General features: G+C 41.3%; 1 protein-coding gene and 1 long non-coding RNA gene across 5 annotated transcripts in view; one reads left to right on the top strand and one right to left on the bottom strand.

The window, feature by feature from the left end:
* The window catches only part of LOC103099218 (uncharacterized), a 43,946-nt gene extending 31,814 nt beyond the window's left edge, over positions 1 to 12,132 (bottom strand). For both annotated transcript variants that reach the window (XR_008916121.1, XR_008916120.1), the window contains exon 1: positions 11,938 to 12,132. This is a non-coding gene — a long non-coding RNA (uncharacterized LOC103099218). The remainder of the gene's footprint in view (positions 1 to 11,937) is intronic.
* Positions 1 to 18,418, top strand: part of NCF2 (neutrophil cytosolic factor 2) — a 38,476-nt gene extending 20,058 nt beyond the window's left edge. Inside the window, exons 5-15 of one of the 3 annotated variants that reach the window (XM_007480946.3) lie at positions 1,209 to 1,316; positions 2,817 to 2,876; positions 5,698 to 5,741; positions 7,099 to 7,240; positions 7,414 to 7,482; positions 9,827 to 9,902; positions 11,279 to 11,307; positions 12,135 to 12,286; positions 12,369 to 12,480; positions 14,754 to 14,931; positions 18,128 to 18,418. In XM_007480946.3, the coding sequence (XP_007481008.1) occupies positions 1,209 to 1,316; positions 2,817 to 2,876; positions 5,698 to 5,741; positions 7,099 to 7,240; positions 7,414 to 7,482; positions 9,827 to 9,902; positions 11,279 to 11,307; positions 12,135 to 12,286; positions 12,369 to 12,480; positions 14,754 to 14,931; positions 18,128 to 18,240 (1,083 nt within the window). In that variant the 3' untranslated portion in view covers positions 18,241 to 18,418. Of the gene's footprint in view, positions 1 to 1,208; positions 1,317 to 2,816; positions 2,877 to 5,697; positions 5,742 to 7,098; positions 7,241 to 7,413; positions 7,483 to 9,826; positions 9,909 to 11,278; positions 11,308 to 12,105; positions 12,287 to 12,368; positions 12,481 to 14,753; positions 14,932 to 18,127 lie in introns of all 3 variants that reach the window. The other 2 variants (XM_007480945.3, XM_056815634.1) reach the window with 2 other exon arrangements.
* The last annotated feature ends 1,633 nt before the right edge of the window (positions 18,419 to 20,051 follow it).

The raw sequence follows: 20,051 nt of genomic DNA, 5'->3' as shown, positions 1-20,051 counted from the left end.
TCCCAATGTATCTTCTTTCCTACTTTGCAGGAGGTGAGGTTCAGGTAATTTTGAAGGAGTTACCTTGAGCTCTTGAGCCAAGAGATTTGTCTAGCCAATTGGACAGACTTATAATAATATATTCAATTTTAAAATTAAAATAAGCCCCCATAAAAGAGGTAGGGAACAGTTCTATGATTTTATTAGCATGGTCTATTCCCAAGTGATAAAACTATCTATCAATGCAGGTTGGTAACTGTTCTACAGTTTATGGACTGAGGGAATTGCCTAAGGGAACTGAGATGTTAAATGACTTGCCCTGGGGCACAGAACCATTATGTAATAGTGAGAGCACTTAAACTTTGGTCATCTTGACTCTGATGTCCACTATATCATAAGTCATGAAAGGGTAAGATAGGGAAAAGATTCGTAGCACTTTACTGTTCTCTCCAGATTTAGGGAAAAAATCTTGGGTGTTGAGAAAAGAAAATCCCACTTTGATCTTTGGGGCAAATTCTCTCTATCTCCATGAGAGTTAAATGAAATTGTGATTGAGGATCAGCTAGGTGGCTTAATGGATAGAAGGCCAAGCCTAGAGATAGGAGATCCTGGGTTAAAATCTGGCCTTTGACATTTCCAGCTGTGTGACCCTGGTGAGTCATTTAACCCCAAGTACCTGATCTTTACAACTCTTCAGCCTTGGAACTGACACTTAGTAATGAGTCTAAGAGAGAAAGTAAGGATTTAATTTTTTTTTTTAAAGGAAATTGTGGTTGAAAGTAGGAGGATATCCAGATCTGGGTGAGAAGATGAATAGGGAGAGAGAGGGTTTTGGAGCTTGAAGTCAGACTATTTGAGGGTTGGAGGGTAGAAATGATCTAGATTTGATTTGATCAGGTTTAAAGATAAAATATACATTTTAATTGTAGCTAAAAGGAATCACCCTTAAGTCACTGTATTTAGGGTGGGTTAGGGGTTATTAAGGAGTGAAATCAGTACAGGCACAGGGGACAGATTTTAGAATGAAGTTCACTATAGAATTATAATTGGGCTCTCCCTCTGAAAGCGGGTAAGGAGAGTTTGTGGCCTTTCTACATCACTGAGTCACACTGCAAGGAGAGGCTCTGCCACCTGATCATGTAGGCATCATGTAGGGGTTTTTTCCCTGATATTTTCATTTTCCAATTACATGTAATAACATTTTTCAACATGTGGATCATGTGCCCTAGAAACAGAAGCTATATGAGCCAGTGGTGATTCCTGTGGGGAAACTGTTCAGACCTAATGAGAGGCAGGTGGCCCAGCTGGCCAAGAAGGATTACTTGGGCAAGGCTACGGTAAGTGGCACTCTCCCATGGGTTTTCTATAGCCTGGGTCACACAAAACAAGGTAGAACTGGCACTTGGAGAAGCAGGCATTTTCCCAGTGGTTTTCCCTCTAGGGCGGAGACCAGGGGAGTTGAGGATGGGGAAAGATGGGCTTATAACCAAGAGCTTTCACCTGTAAGAAATGAGGGCTCACAGGATCACAGAATCAGAATTCAAAGCTAGGATGGACCCTAGGACCCTGGTATCCAGATTCTTTTAGTTCTACTTCTCATTTTCAACCTAGGAAAGAATTGCATAAAGGACACCAATAAGCTAGAAGAGATCCAGAGGAGGACAAGCAGAATAGCAACCGGTCTTAAGTTCAGGCCATTTGAGGAAGGAACTAGAGCTCTTTATACTGGAGGAAAAGAAGATTCAAGGGAAGCATGAGAGCTGTCTTTGGTTACTTATTCCATATAGAAATGGGCATACACTTGTTCTGTTCAGCAGAACAGGTGGTAAAAGTAGGAGCAAAGAGTATAAAATGTGAAGAAACAAATTTAGACAGAAGATGAGGGATTCTTTCAGTTCATCAGATTAATCTCCTGTAATGAACTTTTGGAAGAACATGGACAAGTTACAAAGGATAAGCGGGCATAGGTGTATTGCTGTTTGCATCATTAGATAAAACTCCTAGTTGTTGAGATCACAGATTGATCTGAGTAACTGGGTCAGAAAAATTCCTAATAATAATTAGAATTATTGAAAAAATGTAAATACTCTACCTTATTAGATAATGAGTTCCCTGTTACTCTGTATGTCTTCAAGCACAAGGTAGACAATTGTTTGTTGGGTATACTGTAGTAGAGGTTATTTTGTTGTGCTGGTTGGACTAGAAAGGACATGAATGCTTCGAAGCTTATGATGCCCTAAGATTATGTAAAAATTAGTTACCCTCTGTTAGATACCATGACTATTTGGATAGCTAAGAGGTAGAACAATCAAAGCTTAGGCTGAATAATGACCATGTATGCTCTTCTGAAATCCTTTTAACAAATATCCTGATAGCTCTGAGAGAATCTTCCCTAACCTTAGGGTTCACTGTATTGGTAGTGATCAAATGTAAATTACTAGAATCCTTCTAAAAGCAGCTCTTGCAGTTTTACAAATTCCTTGAAATTTAACCAGTGAGTGAGACTTTGGCCCAAAAGCTTGCACTACCTAAAGGGCAAACACAAAAATCTCTGACCTTGGCAGATTTGACTAAATATTGATTGCTATGTTTTAGCTCTGAGTCTATGCCCCTTTTCTAGATACCATAAGAGAAAGTAATGCTAGGAATTAGGGAGAACTTGTTTCTTCTGAAGAAGAAATATATATATCTGTGAGGCCAATGACCCAAATCCTTGCTATGAGAACAGAATACCCAGAGAAACCATAAGTGAGGGCCAATCCAGGGCAAAGAAAAAAGAAAAACAATGGGAAAGCAAGTATAGTGGAATCTTCATAAACTCCCTTCCTCTGTTGCAGGTTGTAGCATCTGTGGTTGATCAAGACAGTTTCTCAGGATTTGCCCCTCTGCAACCCCAGGTGAAGTAGACATAGCTTCTTTTCACTTGTAAACATATCCGTAGGGTTGTCCAAAATGGGAGAGACTTCTTGGTTTGAAGCTCCTATAAGATGACTTGATGTTTTGGGGGACTCTCAGATCTCCATATTCTTTTTTTTTAAACCCTCACCTTTCTTCTTAGAATCAATACTCTGTATTGGTTCCACGGCAGAAGAGTGGTAAGGGCTAGGCAATGGGGGTCAAGTGACTTGCCCAGCCTTGCACAACTAGGAAGGGTCTGAGGCCAGATTTGAACCTAGGACCTCCCATCTTTAGGCCTGGCTCTCAATCCACTGAGGCACCTAGTTGCCCCCCTCCATATTCTTTAAATGTTGGTTGAGCTCCAATGGAAGGCAGCCTATAAATTCTTAATCTAGAATCATTCTGAAACTGGAACTTGCAACTTAAAAGAATCTTGGCTTTACTTTTCTATATCATTTATTTCTTCATTCTCCTAAAGGCATTTCCCATTATCTGCTTTTTCTAGGAAATTAGCTGTTGAACATATAAACTTATAAAAAGATTCTTCCTTAGAGTCTCTTTTTCTCACCTCCTTCTTCCCTGTCAGAGAGTGATTAAGGGAGTCTCTTAAGACACTTCAGATGGATGAAGTTCTGGGGCTTCCTGGTCTCACTCATTTGCAAAGCACAGAAGACACTGCAAATTACTTTTTTTTGCTTTTAAATTAATTTTTTTCATTTAACAAAAAACTTTTCCCCCTCCTACTCTCCCATTCTCCCCACTCCACCATAGAAAACAAAAGAAAAATACAACTCTAATAAAAAATATAGTCAGGGGAAACAAATTCATGCACTGGTCAGATTAAAAAAAAAATCTCAATCTGTATCCTTAGTCTATCACCTTTCTGCCAGGAGTTGGGTAGTAGTATGGTTCATCCATGAATCTCCTAAAATCATGATTGGTTATTTTATTGATCAATTTTTAAATCTTTCAAGGTTGTTTTTCTTTACAAAAATTTTAAACCCTTATCTTCTATCTTAGAATCAATATCTTATCTTGGTTCCAAGGCAGAAGAATAGTAAGGGTTAGGCAATGGGAGTTAGGTGACTTGCCCAGGTCATACAGTTAGGAAGTGTCTGAGGTAATATTTGAATCCAAGACCTCCAATCTCTAGGCCTGGCTCTCAATCCACTGAGTCATGTAGTTACCCCCTAAAATATAGTTTTTATTGTATAAATTGTTCTTCTGGTTCTTGTGTGGTTGATTTAACATGAACACATCCAAGGATTCCATGAGAAATAATTTCTACTCCCATTCATGGAAGGGTTGATTGTGAACTGAATAGCCCAATAGTTTGGAATGTACACTACTGCAGTGTAGGTAAGAGTGCTTTAAATGGGAAACAAGACAGGTTAAGTGAATATTTGGAGTAGGAAGATCCTCGTTCTAAACCAGTAGAAGGTGGCATGTGAATGCATGGCCAATCACAGACATATATACACACTGTCATCAAGTATGTTTGTTTCTGAGGCTCCTTCCACCATGGCAGCACTCCCACTCCACCAGGCTTTTTGAAGTTTCTCTTTACAATTTGTAAAAGAAGCTGAAGCCAAGAGAGGTCCTATGGCATAGTGGATAAAGTATTCAATTGGGAATTGGGAAGACAAGTTCAAATCCTATCTCTGACACTTGATAACTCTGTGACCTAGGGCATCTCCTCAACTGCTCTAACTTTGGTTTCCTCATATGTAAAACAGGATAATGAGAGTCAAAGTTTGCTGTCAAGATGAAAGATAATTTAATTACTTGTTATACAACATAAAGCAATATGCAAATTTTGAATCAAATAAATCAACAAGTGTTTAATAGACACCTGCTATATGCTCAAAAGAGGTTATAATTATTATTTTTTTAAGGCCAAAATGATTCATGGAAGAACTCTTCAGAGGAGTAATCAGCTTCAAAGTAATATACCAACTCAAACAAAAGGGACATTGGGCAGTAGGAAAAATTTAACTTGATCAGGATGGCAGCTGATATAAAGTAGGAAGACTGATCCCACTAGGATCAGTTCAGGAACTGGTTATATTTAGCAGAAAAGATTGGAAGGAGGGGATTCATGATAGCTATCTTCAAATATTTGAAGGGCTGTCATGTGGAGGAGGGGTTAAGTTTATTTGGTTTGGTCCCAGAGGTAAAACCAGCAACAATGGGTGGAAGTTGCTAAGAAGACAATTTACATCATCATTCGGTGTGTTCTATCAGGGATTCCTTTCCTGTATTTGTTGGACTAGATGGAAGCCAAGTTCTTTGCAAGTCTCAAATTCTGTGACTGATCTTTCCAAGAATTATTTTGAATACTCGGGATAGCATAACTGATGTCTTTAAGACAAAATTTCTGGGACAAAGGGTCACCAGTAATTTAACATTTCTAGGGAATTGTGCAGGTCTAACAACTGACTTATATGGAAGTTGGATTTGGCTTCAACTTGGTTCCAGCCTTGGTTAAGCCTTTCTCTTAAGAGAAACTCGGAGGTAATGTTTTCTAGCATATAGTCAGAGTGCTATTCTCTTTTCTATGGAATTTCCTGATCAAGTCAGAAATGTGTTTTGTGGACTCCCAGGACTGGAGAAACTCTTGCATTATCATTAATTGTCTGCTCTCTCTTTTCTCTTCCTCTCCTCTTTTTCTTTTTTACCTAACCTGCAGAATTGTTATGAGGGAAGCACTTTTAAAACATATTAATGAATTTTTATTCATTTAAATAATTTTGTTCCTCTTTTATGTTATTTTTCCTTTCCTTGATTGACTATTATTCCTTTTTTCTTGACTCTCAATAGACAGCTGAACCTCCCCCAAGACCTAAAACACCAGAAATATTCAAGTAAGTACTAGCACCAATACTTGAACCAAGAGAATACATCAGTTCAAAGTCCCAAAGTGGATCTTACACTGTATCATTGGAGGGCAAAGATGATAAAGCTGAGAGTGATATTAAAATCAAGTGGAATTCTGTTGGAGTTCAGACAGAGCTGTAACCAGAAGTTTTTGTACCTAGCGTACAGAGAGGGGAGCTCAATTAGGGTGTAACTACTGAGGACAAGGAAGAAAAACCCTCTAAATTTCAGCACCCCAGAGGCAAAGCCCCAACTGCTCAGCCCTAGGTAGGCCTCTGTCATTAGATCTAACTTTTTTTTTTTTAAGTGGTTGTAGGAAAATTGGATGGCACTGTGGAGAAGGGAAATCTGTTGTCTTTTCTAGGAGGTCTAGTACCAGTGTCCAGTGGCTAACATGCTGATAATAATATTATCAAAATTTCATAGATGAACATTGGGCAAAAAAATTAAGTGCCATCAACCATCACTCTAAAAGGTAAAAAAGCATTATTCTCAGCACCTATTTGGCCAGCAAAGGGCCAAGCAAGCCCACATCTGTAGAGGGGGTGGTGAGAGTCTCTATGTGACAGGCAATGAGTAGGATGAAAGAATGCAACACTACTTCTCCCTTTTCCTGTGTGGGTTTTAGATTTGGAATTGGCATGATCCTTTTTGAAGAAAGAATAACAGGAAGGATTTGAGAAAAGAAAGTCATTCTCCCACAGGATAAGGGACAAAGTGTGCCATAGCCCACTCCTTAAGAATTCCCACTCCAAATGAACAAACCAAACCAGCACTAAGGAGGTGAGAGGAAAGGAGAAGACAGGGGGAAGTTATTAAGATTTAAATAAGTAAAGTGTGCAAAAAGAGCCAAGAGAAAACTAAAAACAGAGGAAGGAGCCCTGAGTGGGAAATATGGAACTTTGGATAGGAAATAGGAGAAAAATGAAATCCAGTGAGAGGATCAGAGTGGACCTGAAGGACTGATTGGCTGTTATATTTGACCTGCACCCTGGTCAAAATTTAGAGGGTGCTGACAGTCTGGTTCTTTGCCAGCTGGTAGAAGGAAGTAAGCTTAGTGCCTAGTTCACAAGAATAATTAGTAAAAATAGGGAGCTATCAGATGGGACTTCCTCTCCCCTTCCCACACTGTGGCTGTGCCCTAAGGCACCTCTCATACTCCCCATCCCCAGTCTGGGACATATCTCCCCAGCAAAAGCAGGACAGCTGTCTGCTGATGCCAGAAGAATGTTCTGAGTTCTCTTCCCTCCCACCTGACCTCCAAGGTCCTTCCACTCCCCTTCCTCAATAGCTTGTCCTAGGGGCCAGAACTTGTGGCTATGTTTCTGGTCTAACCCTTCTCAGGGCCCTGGAAGGAGAGGCACATCGAGTATTATTTGAGTTCACACCTGAGACATCAGAGGAACTCCAAGTCTTGCCAGGAAACATCGTCTTTGTCCTGAAGAAAGGAAATGACAACTGGGCCACGGTCATGTTCAATGGGAAGGTACACCGGCAACTGCCTTCTGAGTGGACGGACACTGAGCCCCCTGCCCCAAGCTCCCAGACAAACAAAGGACAAAGTCAGCACCATTTCCCTGGATTTCCTTCTCTATCTGTGGCTTGGGCCTGTAGGCCCTGCTTTCTCCTTTCTTTCATGTGTCTATTGTTTTGCTACAGAAGGGACTCGTCCCCTGCAACTACTTGGAACCTGTTGAACTCCGGATCAATTCTCAACTTCAAAACCAGGTAAAATCACACCTGGACCCAGAGCAATCAGCTTCTGCTGCTCTTATTTTTGAAGGCAGCTTCATGGCAAGTGGGGAAGGAGGCAAATGTACAAAATATACAATCAGTAAATACATAATAGAAATTGGGCCTTGGAAAAAACATTGCCAATAGGAATAATGTATTACCATCTATTGTGTCTCTAGTCTCAGTGATTCACATACGCAGCACAGTGCAAAATGTGCACATGAACTCCCTCCAGAAATACAGCTATGGAGGGGGCAGCTGGGTAACTCAGTGGATTGAGAGCCAGGCCTAGAGATGGGAGGTTCTAGGTTCAAATCTGGCCTCAGAGACACTTCCCAGCCGTGTGACCCTGGGCAAGTCACTTGACCTCCATTGCCTAGCCCTTACCACGCTTCTGCCTTGGAGTCAATTGACTCCAAGATGGAAGGTAAGGATTTAAAAAAAAAAAGAAAGAAGGCTATGGAATAGTTGTCTCACAAACTGATAGCATGCTTATCCCTTCCCAGATTTCTTTGTTATTGTGATTTTTTTCCCCCCCAAGACTTCAAGGATCTGTGATTTCAGTGCAGACAGAATCAATTTATACTCTTTGTGAATTGTTGGGCTAAAAAAATCATTGCAGATGAGCAACTCCAGATTTGTCCAATCCCACAGGTCTACCCACAGGTAGGCCATGTAGTCTGGTTTGGTTGCCCTACCAGAGACTGCATTTTACTGGTATGATCCCAGGTTACCGACATGCCAGGAGGCATCAGAGTAGGAGTTGTGGTGAAGGAATTTTTGTTATTGTCACTTGGAAAAAATAAATAGCCTGCATCCTTTTTCATCTGTCCCCTCTTCATTTAAGTCTTCCTCAGAGCTGCCAAATTGATATGCCTAAAGCACAGGTTTGACCATGTTGCTCCCCTGTTCAAGAAGCACTGATGCCTCCCTTTGGTCCCTAGGATAAAACTTAAACTCCTCTGGCTCTTAAAACTCTTCACAATGGGGATCCTGCCTATCTTTCCAAGCATGGCTCACCTTCACAGATTCTATGTTCCAGCCAAACTGGTGGCTTTACTATCCACCCAACCCCAACTCCACTACCATCAATACCACACATACATTGGCTCCCTGCCTTTGCACAGGCCATTGTCAACTCCTGGACAGTCTCTTTCTTCACTTCCTCTCTGAGAACCTCCAGCACCCTTCAAGGTTTAATATGAGGTGTTACCTCCTAGAGGAACTTCTTTCTTATCTGCTGTCCCTTTAGTTACAAATGTACATCCTCTCATTAAAAAAAAAATTAACTTGTATTTACTACATATGCACCTTCTACAGTTATCTGGGTCTACATCATTTGCTTCCAATAGAATGTAAGCCCCTTGAGGGAAGGGACTGTTCCTCTACTGTCTGTTTTTCCAGTGCCAAGGACAGTACTTGTTACAGAATAGGCAGTTCATGAGTGTTTGTTGCATGAAAGATACTGGAACTTTAAACTGAAAAGAGAAAGAGACAGCAACAGAGACAGAGAGACAGAAACAAAGACAGAGATAGACAGAGACAGATGCAGAGAGAGACAGAGGCAAAGAGAGATAGAGGTAGATAGAGACAGAAAAAGACAGAGAGACTGAGACAGAAATCGACTTCATAGCACCCTGTAGGAAACTACTACCAGAAAGGACTTATTTTCCCCAACCTCTGAGGCAGGCCACCTGCTTCCCAGTTCTTCCCTACCTTTGCCTTGGGCTTTATTAGGTCTCTCAGTAGTTCCAATAAGTCAGTCTGATGTATAGTGGATTTTAGCAGTTTTGGAAAGGATAGGACAAATTTGTCTTTTGTTCATTCAATCTGATTATGTTCAGGGCATTCATCTGGGGCTGGGGATAAAAAGACAAAAAAAAAAACCCTGGGCCGTCATGGCGCTGACATTCCCCTGGGAAACAGTTTGTCTCTGGATACTGGATTATGAAAATGCCTTGAGAAGTTATGTTCCCTCTGAGAATATGTGGCAGTATTTCCTTTTGCAGCGGGTAGATAGGCTCTGCTCCTGAGAATCATGGATAATCCCATGGCACAGAGGAGCACTCTGTTGCACACCAGATGTCTTCTGCTATAGCTGATTTAGCCCCATCAGGGAACATCGAGGGTGCATTTGATGGAATTTCGGGTGCTTGATGCTACCACATTTGCAGTTTTTCCCAGTTCAAACCTCCCCAGTATAACTTCCAACTTTTCTTCTTATTATTCCAACTACTAGAAATCATTTCTGATTGGTCTTGTTAGCCAGGAGTATCTCCAATGTCTCTCATTTAGAACTCTATCTACAAATCTGACTGTCATTCACTTTCATGTCTAGGAGGGAGCCTCTCCAGATTCTGACATCCCAGCACCACCCAATTCCAGAGCTCCTATAAAGCCCCAATTGCTCCCAGGTGAGTGTCCCTCTAGAAAAATTCTCTTCTATCCAAGCCCTGAAAGGCACCAACAGCCAACAATTACACTGACCTTCTGCCTGACTCTGAGTCCAAGTCCCTGGGAGGCACTACCTGGGTAATGTTCACAATTTTCCATGAACATTTAGAACCAGCATCTTCTTCTCTTTTGAACATAGTCTCCTAGACTCCCTGAAGCACTTAAAGCAGCTGCTCTTCCTACCTCCCTGCCAGGTCTGCCAAAGACTTCTAGGTTCTAGCTAATCCACCATTGCCTGGCACAGAGTAAGCACTTAAAAATACTTGCCTGATTCATTTTCAGATCATGAATGTCAAGAAGGTATAACTTGGTAAAATAACAAGGACACTGGGTTTGGGGAGTGGAGAGAAGCTGGGATCAAAACCTGACTGTTTTATAAACAATTGCCTCTGTGACCTTGGGCAAGTCACTTCTCTTAACTTTGGAAAAATAAGGGGGTTGGACCAGACACCTCTCAAGTCAGTTTTAGATAGCAATCAATGATTCTATGAAATTCTAGGAGTTCCAAAGCTAGTCTGATATTAAATATCTATTACCCATAAATTATTTGAAAGCAGGGGCTGGGTCTACTTATATATTTAGTATAAAATCCTAATATTTTAGAGCTGAAAAGGGCCTAATGCTTCCTATTGGAAACCTAAGGCATAAGCATAATTTTCGAACTCCGAAGGGCTGAAATAATCTATTATGCTCATCAAAATAGTTCTATTTTCTTGGACAGGAGAATAGAACTCTCTGTCCTCTTTGTACCATTTTGGGAAACTTTTTTAATAAGTCAAGGAGTAGAGAAAGTAGAGTATTTGGAGTAGAGAAAGAATCTTAAGAAGGTTATTTGAGGGGCAGGTAGGTGGTAGCTTAGTGGATAGAGCACTAGGCCTGGAGTAGGGAGAACCTGGGTTCAAATCTGGCCTCAGAAACTTCCTTGACATATGATCCTGGGCAAGTCACTTAATCCCAATTGCCCAGCCCTTGCCCTTCTGTTTTAGAGTCAAGGAGGCCAGAAATTGCCTGATCCCTCATTTCTATAAAAGAGGAAACAGAGACCCTAAGGGAGGGTTAGTGATTTGCCCAATTGCACAGGGAGAAAGAGGAAAATCTGGGATTTGGGGCTACTTTCTTTCACTCTCAATTCAGCTTTCATACTGAAACATGCTCTCACAGTGGCTTAAGCTTCAAAAACAAATGTCTCCTACATTTACCACCAAAGGTAAGTAGACAAAAAGCCTTTCATTAGAAATAAAGACTGCTGCCTTCCTAAATAGATAGCACAAGATAGGTGCTAGTCAGGTGCAGTGCATTCACTCATGTTTTCTGTTTCTTTCTCTGCCCCATTTAGGCAAGAAGCAAACTGAAGAAGGGCAAATGGTAAGGCTTTTCCTTCTCTGGTTTCATCTGGAAGGAAGATAGGCCAGTTTGCCCTGGGCACCAGTACTGGCTTTCTAAGACAGGGCCTGAGAGGAGGGAATCAAAAAGCCAGTCCCAGCCTCCTAGGAAATTTGAGGGAAGGGGGCTTAGAATCCATTTTAGTCAACCCCATTGGCTGTCTGATGAGAGATCTGGAACCAGGAGGGAAATATCTTTTCCAAGATCAAATAGTGGGGGCAGCTGGGTGGATTGAGAGCCAGGTATAGAGACAGGAGGTCCTGGGTTCAAATTTGACCTCAGATACTTCCTAGCTGTGTGACCCTGGGCAAGTCACTTAACCCCCATTGCCCAGCCCTTACTGCTTTTCCTTGGAACCAATACACAGTACTGACTCTAAGAAAAAAGGTAAGGGTTGAAAAAAAAATCAAATACTGACTTCGTGGCTGAAGCAGATTTAGAACTCCAGCCTCTCAGTTCCTACCCGGTATATGAGCTGAAACAAGTCCTGGAAAGGAAGTTTCCCCAGCCATTTAAAAACATTTTTTTTAGTTTTCCTATCCATTTGCAAACACATTTCCTAGAGATGAAAGCTTTGGTTTCCTGGATAATAAACACTGATTAAGCACCTACTTTGCACCTGGTTCTGTCCCATGAGAATTCCCACAGGAGACAGCGATTGAAGAAGAGTTGAAGGTTCCAGAGCCACGACTTCACGACATCCGCTGTTTAGGCCAGGTTTGGGAGGGAGCGCCATTCGCTTCCGGGGCCACGGGGCCTCGTTTGAGAGTTGCCTCCGAGTCACGTGTTCTTCTTTCCTCCTCCAGCAGGACCTCGCCCTCAGTGTCCCGGCGCCTTACACCCTCAAAGTGCACTACAAGTACACAGTGGCCATGGAGACTCGTCCCGGGCTCTCCTACGCCCAGGTCTTGGACATGGTGTGCAAAAAGCTGCAGCTGCTCCCTGCGCACACCAAGCTGAGGTGGGTCCCAGTGGCTGGAGGGAGAGGGAAGGCAAGCAGGCGGTGGAGGGCCGACATCCTCCCGCTTCTGACCCCTCACTAGCTATCGGCCGGAGGACAACGAAGGCCTCGTGACCCTTTCAGAGGAAAACATGAAGAAAGCGTGGAGCGAAGTGAAGAATTACTGCCTGACCCTGTGGTGTGAGAGCACGGTGGTGAGTACACAGGGGAGAGGGTGGGGGGGGGGGGCGGGTGCTCGGCTGAGGCGCGCATGTGCAGCTGTTTCCCGTGCTGGCCCTTGTCTCCCCTGGTAATAACTCCCAGAGCCCTGGGGAAGGGGCGGGGGAGGGTATGGCGCCTGAGGAGTGGCCTCAGGGGCTCTGGTGTCCTCTTCTCTGACATTGTTATTAGGCTAGTGGGATTTACTGGAGAGAACACCAGGCCTGAAGGCAGGAACACTGAATTCAAAAGTGACTTCAGACACTTTCTTGCGGGTTGGCCTTGGACAAGTCATGTAACTTTGCCTCAGTTTACTCATCTGTCAAATGAACTGGAGAAATGACAAAACCACTCCGGTATCTTTGCCTAGAAAGCCCCAAATGGGGTCACAAAGAATTGGATGTGACTAAAACAACTGAACAACAAAAGTGATTTCAATACTGGGAATACTTGCCCCAGTGGGGCAGATTGCAGCTTTCATCCACACATTCCCTTTTTCTGTGACTCTTGTCTGCATTCTCCTTTGAATCTCCAGGGGTTAGAAACTCAAATTCCTAACAGGGGCCAACATTTTAGGCCTACCAGTGTTTCTGTTATTGATTTAAGCCCTGTGATTCATATATTTGGAAACCCAAGTCCTGCTCCTATTTTTTTTTTTGTGGGAGGTGAGAACCAAGAGCCTACAAGTAGGTTGTTGTTTTTTAAAGACACCAGCTTTTAAATTATTTCCTTTCAACTGAAGCTAAGCCCCTATTTTGACTCCATGAACCAAGCACAGCCATTATTTTGAGGTTCACCCATGGATAATTTCCTTTTTCATGATGCACCAGTTGGGAGGAAGCCCTCCCCCTCCCCCAGGACTCTAGCTCCTGATACAGAGTTGTCAATGGCCTACTATCCATTGATGCCCACCCATACACATGGCTCCTGTTCATTGTCTAGGAGATGGAAAATGTTACTGAGAAACCTAAACCAAAGTTCTTCCCATCATCCACCTTTTATTTTTTTTGTTGCCACATTTCTAGCCTATTACCTATAAAGAGCCATGACTTGAAAGCTATCTATCTCTGGAACTAGAAATAAATGCAGATGACCAAGCCAGGAATTACACTAATATATTACACTCACCAAGGGAAGAAAACATTTCCTTTCTGATTCCTTCCTCTATCTCTCACCCTTCGTCCCCAAAAGATGTGGAAAGAACTGACTTGAAGACACTTAAAGGGCAGACATTTTTTAAAAAGCAAATAAAATGAGAAGAAATAGATTTAGAATTGGGGCTGGTGAAAGAGGAAAGCTTTACTCCAATACTCAAATGGATCTGGGAACTTAAGGATATTGGTTATTCTTCCTCTTGATGCAGATAGCAACATATCTATGTCTGTCAATTCCATGAAACTTTTTGTCTTCTCTAAGTTTGCCAGAAAGGGGCTACCTAGTGTGCATGGAGGCTTTCCCTTGATATAGCAAGGATACCAGTGGAAGACAAGAGCCATTCACTGGCTATCTTTGAGCTTGGAAAGTTGGCCTGATAAAATAAATGTTATCATTTGGATCCAGTTTCCTTCTTTGAATGTAAATGGCACAAACTGAAACCCCAGGAGTGAGCAAATCCCCATCTCCTAAAACCAAGAAGACTTTTTTACTCAGGCCTGTCTTTTGATCACAATCCCTCAGTTATAATGAAAGCCTCTCTGATCCTCAGCTTCCTCATCTATAAAATGAGGATAATAATAGAACCTGCTTCAAAGATTTGTAGTCAGGATCAAATGAGACCATTCATGTAAAGCATTTTATAAACCTGAAAGTGCTTCATAAAGGTGAATAACTGTTATCTTGGATTTCATTAGTGAGAACTCCCTCCCTCCATCGATTCAGACTGCAGCCCATCTACCCCTTCTCATTTGGTATGGCCCATGCCATGCCCATATCTGCCTACAAATCCCTTAGGACTAGAAACTAGAACTTCTGACCAAGCCCAACATTTTTAGTCCTCCCAGTGTTCCCAATTAAATACTATCTCAGAAAACTCATAAAATGCCATTTTAACCACATACAAACTGATATTCTTTGTGGAAAGGTGACAGGAATAAAATATTTTCAATGACTGATTTTTTTTAAATCTGCCCTAAAGTCACAACCCACCTGCTATTTTGACTGGGTGTCCCAAGTATGAACACTGGTGTTATATGGTCATTTTTCTTTTTAATGAGATGGAGTATACACAAGTTCAAAAGCGGGGGTAAATGGGATCTTTGATATATTCCAGGGTGATCAAGGCTTTCCAGAAGTACCAGAGGAAAAAGAAACATCAAATGACAATATCCATGTAACAGTACCTCAACAGAAAGAAGGAAGCCAAGTATTGGCACTATTCAATTATGAGGCTTCACAACCGGAGGACCTAGAATTTCTAGCTGGAGATGTGATCCTGGTGCTATCAAAAGGCAAGTTATCTTTGTCTCCAATACCTTAATCGGTAGTCCTTCCAAAGCTTATATAGTTAATACTCAGCTATCTGGGGCAGCTAGGTGGCATAGTGGATAGAACATCAGGTTGGGTCAAGGAGACCCAAGTTCAAATTTGACCTTAAGACACTTGTTGTGTGACCCTGGGCAAATCACTTTACCCTGTTTGCCTCAGTTTCTTCATTGTAAAAATGAGCTGGAAAAGAAAATAGCAGATCACTCCAGTATCTTTGCCAAGCAAATACCACATGTTTATGCAGCACAAAAATTCTCCTTTGGAGCCTCTTTGTGGCTTGGAGGGGGACCCCAGCTCTTTGCCAGATATGCCTGAAACGACAATGAACAACACTCAGTGACCCATAGGAGACAAGTGCTTAGTATTGAACAGATAATCCTCAAGCAAACTTGCAGTTACATAAACTCCCAAGAGTTAGAATAGTATTCGACATCATCTAGACCAATCCCCTTCTCTGATGGGGGAGGAATCTAAGTCCCAAGAGGGGATTTGCCCAAGGTCATATGGCCAATAGTAGGGGATTCAGGACCCAGCTCTAGCTTCTTTTCCAGATGAAAACTGTTCTCAGCAACCAGGGACATTTTCTACAATAAGCCTTTTAGCATGAACAATGTCACTTCTTTTTTTCCCTGGATGCTCTGGGAAAAGACAAACAAGCAGTGAGGTGGCATAGGGTTCAAGGTACCAGGCCTGAAGTCAAAACTAGTCCTTTCTGAGTTCAAAGCTGGCCTTGGACCCTTCCTGGCTGTGTCACCCTAGCATCTTAATTCTGTTGGCCTTAAGAAAAAAGAAAGACAAGAAACAAGTAGTAGTAAACTAAAATTATTTGGCACCCTACTTCTGAGAAATACCTTCGTAAGGAGTATAGAGGCAAGTAGTAGAGTGATGAATCTGGAGTCAAGGTCTGAGTTTAAATTCTCTGGCAGAGCTGTATGAACATAGGCAAATCTTGGGTTCACAGATTTACAGCTGGAAGGGCCTCCAGAGACTTACCCCTGAGTCAGCATTTTCATTTAACAGGTGAAATCACAGAGACATATTCCCAAAAGATTTGGTTGTAGACTATACCGCCCTAGGTCCAGAAGACCCGTCCACAAAAACCTGGGATGTTTGGGGATAGGCAAAGATTTTGGAAAAGGGGCAGGAACTGTGATTTAGAGTCAAGGCTGAGATTACCAAGCCTGAGTTTTCCCCATCTATAAAATGGAGATAGCAATGCTTGTAGTACCTCACAGAGTAAAGCTGAAAGGTTTCTGTCACTTGGTACTCTCAGAGGGACTCTGCCTAAACATAAGAACTCTTTGGAGAGAAGAGTCTGGCAGTTTGCCCTTTGTAGCAGATGATTTTTGTCTGAGGACTAAATTAGCTCAATTCAGAAAAAAGCTCATCACAAGGTTAACTTCTGGTGATAAATTTTTGTGATTTATGTTTACGGAGAAATCACTGGTCTTGAGGCAGTATAAGCAAGTGGCAAGCACACTGAAGCTGGACTCAGGAGGCCCAAATTCAAATCTTTTACTATGTGAAGATAAACAAAAACTGCTTCTCTGAAACTTTTTCAAGTTTTGCAAATTATGAACCCTACTCAGACCACCTGTATTGAAAAGGCTCTTGTGAGCAAAGCATTTTGAAGCCTTAAAACATTGTCTAACTGTGGTTGGTCATGGTCTTCAAGTTATTGGGACCCGAAAAGTTCATCAGCAAAGGGCAACCTCACTGGGGCCTCTAAATTAAGCAAGACTAGCTCTGAGACAGCCAATATAATCTGTCACCAGGCTCAAAGCCCTTCTAGCCTCTTTAAACCTTTGAGAAAGAGCCCAGGGTCCACTCCAAGCCACGATGTGGCTTCAGAGGAGGATTTTAGTGTTATGTAAACATTATTTAGGTCAGACAAATGAAGTAACTGATGGAAATAACATTAGTGTTTGTTTCTGTATGTCTAAAGCAAGAGGGTTAGATGAGATGATCTCAAAAGGTTCATTTTTCTATTTTTTATCCCTCTCTTCATCCCCTCCCCTTCATTCACGCATACCCTAAAATCCTGGTGCCATTTTAGTTTAATGAAATGGCACAACTGGACTGAGACAGCCTAAATGCTGCCTTTTTTTTTATCCTTTTTGTTGCAGGAGACAGATTTTAGAGCATCTCCATACTAGGGATAGTAGAAAAATCAGTCTTAACAAGTGTCTGTGGTTATTAGTCATTAATGTCAGTTCATTTCAAGTCAGGAAAAAATTTGGTAGAACATCAAGGGGAGTTCAACATCCACGAATCTGGTATTGATTTTCAGTTTTCTAGTCATCAATTTTGCTGAAATGTTTTTATCTTCCTCTAAAAATGTTATTTGGGATGGCTGCTGAAAGGGTGAGAGAAAGTGATATAGAAAGCAAAAAATGTATTTTTTAAATTCATTTAAAAAATTCAACACTAAGCAGGCAGGTTCATCTTGGACCTATGTTGACTTAATGAGCACCAAAAGAATACTTATTGCGGGATCCTACAACCTAAATCCCAAAGATTGCATTATAATGAAGGATAATTTTCAGTATTGATTAAAATGAAAAGGGCATTTCTTAACTAACAAAACCAAATGTATTCTTTTTGGTACTTGTCAGCAACAAGATTTAATTTTTCTGCTAACGAACATGATTAGTGATTTGAATTCTTCTTCGGTGTTGGTTGGTACCTATGTTTTTATTTGACAAGTAATTTCTTGTGCCCAAATTTAAATCTTGGCTATGCTAGGAACCAAACAATATCAGTAACAAGTGTTACTGGTGAAACACTCAATCAACAAAGGCTTGTTGCTCAGTTCACCACCACATAAATTTAAATCTGGAAAAGGACTTTTAGAGATAATCTAACTGCCATATTTACAATTGGAGAAATTGAGGTCCACCGAGTGGGTCAACTTGCTTATGATGGCAAAGTTAAGTGGTTAAACCAATTTTCCATCATATCTGCATTACTCTCTAGCATTTTCTTCATTTTCTCCCACATTAATACTTTGTTGCCTTTTGAAGCCTTTTCTTAATAGCTCTTTCTGGATTTGCTTTCTCACATCTGGCCCACCTTTGTACCTCACATGTCAAGAACTTAAATATGGCAATTTCCCAACTGTTTCTACACAGTATGTATTTTCTCTCCTTTTCATCCTAGTGAATGATGACTGGCTTGAAGGAGAATGTAATGGGAAAGTGGGCATTTTCCCAAAAGCATTTGTTGAAGAATGTGCAGCTACAGGACCAGAAGGCCAGGCCATGAAAACCTAAGAAGTTTCAGGGCAGGCAAAGAAGTTGGAAAAACAGACAAGTTCTAAGCATTTCAAAGATGCACAACAGCCGGATGTCCTGAGAAACAGTACCAGCTGGAGAATGTTAACCTACTTTCCTTGTAAAGTTTTATCTGATATTTTTAAACTCCTTCATTAAAAATCCTGTTACTTAAGTAGTTGGGACCTGGATAATGAGTGGTGTTTCTAGGGAACAAGGCATTTGATCATATCAGGAAACATCAGAGTCCTTGTTTTACAACATCAGTGCCTAGCATCTCTTCCTTCCCTCTTAGTCCACAAGGGTGTTAAGTATCAGAAGTCCAGTTCCTGAAGGTTCAAATACATGGATGGCATTGTAAGCCACATAGTAAGAAAAAGCTATTCTTAGGAAGACGAAGTATTCTAGGTTAAAATCCTTGTATTAGCTACTAACATTTACATGATGCCTTAAAATTTACACGGCATCTTCTTCAGAAAATCACCTCAAGCGGTAGCTTATACAAGTCTGAGATAGGTATAGGGAATTGAACCTATGACTTCAATGACACGGGGAACTCCAAGGGAAGAAACTCCCTCTACCAATGCAAGATCCTCTCCACTCTATAGTCTTAAATTGCCCAGAGCATGGAGATTAAAGGACTAGCCTAGGCTCACAAAGCCAGTTTGTTTCTGAAGCAAGACTTGAATGAAAGTAGGTCTTCCAGCTATCTACCATCTATTTCCTCTTTTGCATTCCAATGGCCCTTGAGGGTTTGCGGAGTGGTTACCTCCAAGTGCTGGAGTATTCTTATTTTAGTGAGTCTCACAGATTTTAAGCTATTGACTTGTCTGCTTTTAGCCACATTATCTGGTAGAATCCAGGGTTCCTTCTACCACCCCCAGTCTTCCTGGTCCATCCTCATGGCATTTTTCTTTTTCTGTTTCCCTGGCTTTGTCATGAAACTCAACTGTTCATCTTTTAAATGTTTCTCCTTGCAGATGGGCTAATTCAAATCTGTTAGTTTCATCTCAAAGTTTTTCGTGTTCACATAATGGACTGCAATTGTAAAACATCAGTTTACTAATGTAGTTTTAAAATAAACCAGCCAAAGGGCTATAAATTGGAGCTGAAGGTTCATGCTTACTAGTCCTTTTTTCACTTATTCTGGTTGAAATTTGAAGTTTTCTTCAATGTTTTTTGAGTTAGAAAGGTGTTTGTAACAAAATGGCACCACAGATGCAAATTCAAAACTAAGTTGATAGAGCCAGAATGATGGCATTTTGCCTTTTGCTGGTATGTTATTATGACTCAACCATTAGGTTAGAAAAAAAGGGCAATTCTGGTTTAAATCACATTGAGGCTTAGCTTGCAAAGTGGGGGCCTAACAGACTGCTTCTAGAAAGGGTAAACAGCAGTAAGGGAAGCAACCCAAAGCTTTTACACTTTAATTGTTCCCATAGCTTTAATTTAGGGAAAGACAGTTCTTCAAAAAATAACTTCATGGGATTACTGTATTTAAAATAGGTAAAGACTTTGGAGGTAATCATCTAGGTCCAATCTCTTCTTAAAAGCAAAAATAAATGGTGACTGAGGTCCAGAAGAGATAGTTTTCTTGACCAAGGTCAGCCATTTAAATTTCCCATCTAAAAGTAAAGACTTGAGTAAGATTGGTAGAATCCTGCCTTTGAAATCACCTCCCTTTTTTATTAAACCAAATATCCTGAAAACCAGTTTCTCTTTATCCATCCTTTAGCTTTCATTAAAATAGACCTAATCTTCATGTGTATAATATATGTGGCTGTGACCACCTTTGTGGAACACTTCATACA

Source organism: Monodelphis domestica, chromosome 2, assembly GCF_027887165.1.
Source record: "Monodelphis domestica isolate mMonDom1 chromosome 2, mMonDom1.pri, whole genome shotgun sequence".
NCBI lineage: Eukaryota > Metazoa > Chordata > Mammalia > Didelphimorphia > Didelphidae > Monodelphis > Monodelphis domestica.
This window is presented reverse-complemented; position numbering and strand designations above follow the sequence as displayed.